This window comes from Drosophila tropicalis, unplaced genomic scaffold (assembly GCF_018151085.1).
Source record: "Drosophila tropicalis isolate 14030-0801.00 unplaced genomic scaffold, ASM1815108v1 contig_1187, whole genome shotgun sequence".
In the NCBI taxonomy this organism is placed as follows: Eukaryota; Metazoa; Arthropoda; class Insecta; order Diptera; family Drosophilidae; genus Drosophila; species Drosophila tropicalis.
In genome coordinates, this window is record NW_027172559.1 from 2122623 (window position 1) to 2124682 (window position 2060).

At 43.2% G+C, this 2060-nt stretch overlaps 1 protein-coding gene across 1 annotated transcript; it reads right to left on the reverse strand.

Moving 5' to 3' along the window:
- Positions 1 to 1744, reverse strand: IFT46 (intraflagellar transport 46). The gene is made up of 3 exons (XM_068290699.1): positions 1337 to 1744; positions 558 to 1103; positions 1 to 498 (listed from the first exon to the last, which is right to left on the reverse strand). The coding sequence occupies exons 1-3, from the start codon at positions 1511 to 1513 to the stop codon at positions 1 to 3; spliced, it is 1221 nt and encodes a 406-aa protein (XP_068146800.1). The 5' UTR covers positions 1514 to 1744.
- Positions 1745 to 2060: the final 316 nt, after the last annotated feature.

The window sequence follows — 2060 nt, forward strand, 5'->3', positions numbered from 1 at the left end:
CTATTCCCAAGCCTGGCTGGCAGCCAGGTAGAGGGCAAAAAGTGTCTGCACGTTATGTATATAATCCGTTTGATTGTCCAGGGGGCCCTCAATCCCAAATCGTTCGCACAGCAATCGTATATAATCGGACAATGAGATTTGCTGTTGCAGGCACAATCGATAGGCCTGCTCGAGGGCATCCTTGGTGTCACTATCCCCGAAGGAGCGTGGCCAGTCTTCCATTAGGGCATCGATATCCTTACGCGGTTGAGCGTCGTACAGCGATTGTGTCATATGAACCTGTTCAACCTCATTGATCCATTTATCAATGTCTTTAGCGGATCTGGCTGTGGGAACGAGTGAGGCAGACGATGCATGTCGTGGATTTGGCCCTCGATTACCACTCAAAACGGATCTTAACTTCATATTCAATAAACTTGGCTCACTCTGTGCACCGGATGGTTCATCGAGTAACCACAAGCCTAAACGTTGGAGATGCTCATCAAGGTCACGTTGGCTCTACAAGATAATATTTGTATATATTTATATAGAAATGTAGACTTAATGTATTTTCTAACCTGCTGACTTTGGGGCTGAATCAGGGCCGGAGCTTGAACCTTAAGGAAAGCATCAACATCTCCCACAGCGGGCACAAATTCCGGTATGAATGGCTGCAAGTGGTATGGCGTATCAATGGATTGCGGCGTATATTTCAAAATATAGGGAAACAGTTCCTTCAAATCCCCAGGCAATGGCAACTGTTCCCATTTGTCCGGTGTTAAATTAAATGTCTGATGCTCTTGACCTCGCATTTGACCGGCACTTCTTCTCTGATGAGTAGGCAAGGGCAATTTGTGATGCGGAAACTTAGAGCCACCCATCAAGGCTTCATCACTGCCAGAACTAAGCTGATCGTCATTGGGCGCAGAAGTCTTGGCATTGCGTGTACTACCAGGACGAGTTTGTGGTCGAGGAGCTGGTGCTGGCATTTGCAATCCAACCGCAGCATTGGCTATTTGCATTTCACTATCATCATCGTCATCGTCACTCTCTTCGGCCTCATCATCGTGATCTATAATGTCCTGTAGTAAACCATCGTCGTCTGTTGAATTTCCTTGAAAGTGCTAAATCAAAAGGAATAACTTGATAAAATGATGGAAAGCACTTTATAATATTCCCGTGCAAAAACATAAAATTTCTTTTTTACCACATTTGTCATATTACTTTATATTTACTTAATTTAAAATGTTAATTTATAAATAATATTGAAATGAATTTTCGAAGCATAACAAAGTCGAAGTAATTCATTTTAGTATTTTTCTTTCAACATTTCATTTCCATTCCCGCATTTACTTACCAATCCTCGTTGTCTGGCTGCTGCTGCCCTTTGTCCCACCAAAGGACCTCCACCTGCTGCCCCGCCGCTACCGCTTGAACCACCAGCACCACTCCTATCCATTTGCACACTACTCAGGTGTTTGCTATTGGGCCTCTCATTGATGGTGATCTCCTCGTCGTAATAGTTCATGGCCATGAACGTTTGGAATACCTTTTTAATGAATTTTCACTGGGATGTCCTTTTTGCAGTCTATTCTTCTCTTCCACTTCTCGTTCGTCTTTTTGTTTTTTTTTATTTTTTGCACAACTTCCGCGTTGGTTTCCGTTGAATCTCAATGGGTATGCACTTGCCGCCTCTTACCTCTTGCAGGTGCAGCACTTTAGTTCACGGCTGAAAATTTTTTCGCTTTTCTTGTGTGTTATGTCTGCGGCTCAACTACCTGGGAAACTGTTTGTGTCAATTGTTTTGGCCAAGGCTGTCGCATTGGTGTACTGTTTGTTGTCGCTTTTGTTATCGTTGTCTTGACAACGCCCGCGTAATCGAATGTCGCCCTCTCTTTTCGGTTTCTTTTCATTTGCCGTTGCCGTCTCGATTTCCACTGAAAGGGGTCTATATAATGCCAGCCGGGTTGTAAATTGTTTTGGTTTTAATTACTTGAAACTGAAATGCGATTTACATTCGCCTTTTATTAGGCATTGTAAGGTAAGTAGTGTCTCATTTAAATAAGTACGCAAAAGTGTGC

Bases quoted from the DNA above. Each gene is read 5' to 3' on its own strand.
- IFT46 (XM_068290699.1), bottom strand. From the start codon at position 1,513: ATGGCCATGAACTATTACGACGAGGAGATCACCATCAATGAGAGGCCC. The intron at 1,104-1,336 runs GTAAGTAAATGC...CTTTTGATTTAG, and splicing joins CAGCCAGACAACGAGGATTG to CACTTTCAAGGAAATTCAAC. The intron at 499-557 runs GTTAGAAAATAC...ATTATCTTGTAG, and splicing joins TTCAGCCCCAAAGTCAGCAG to AGCCAACGTGACCTTGATGA.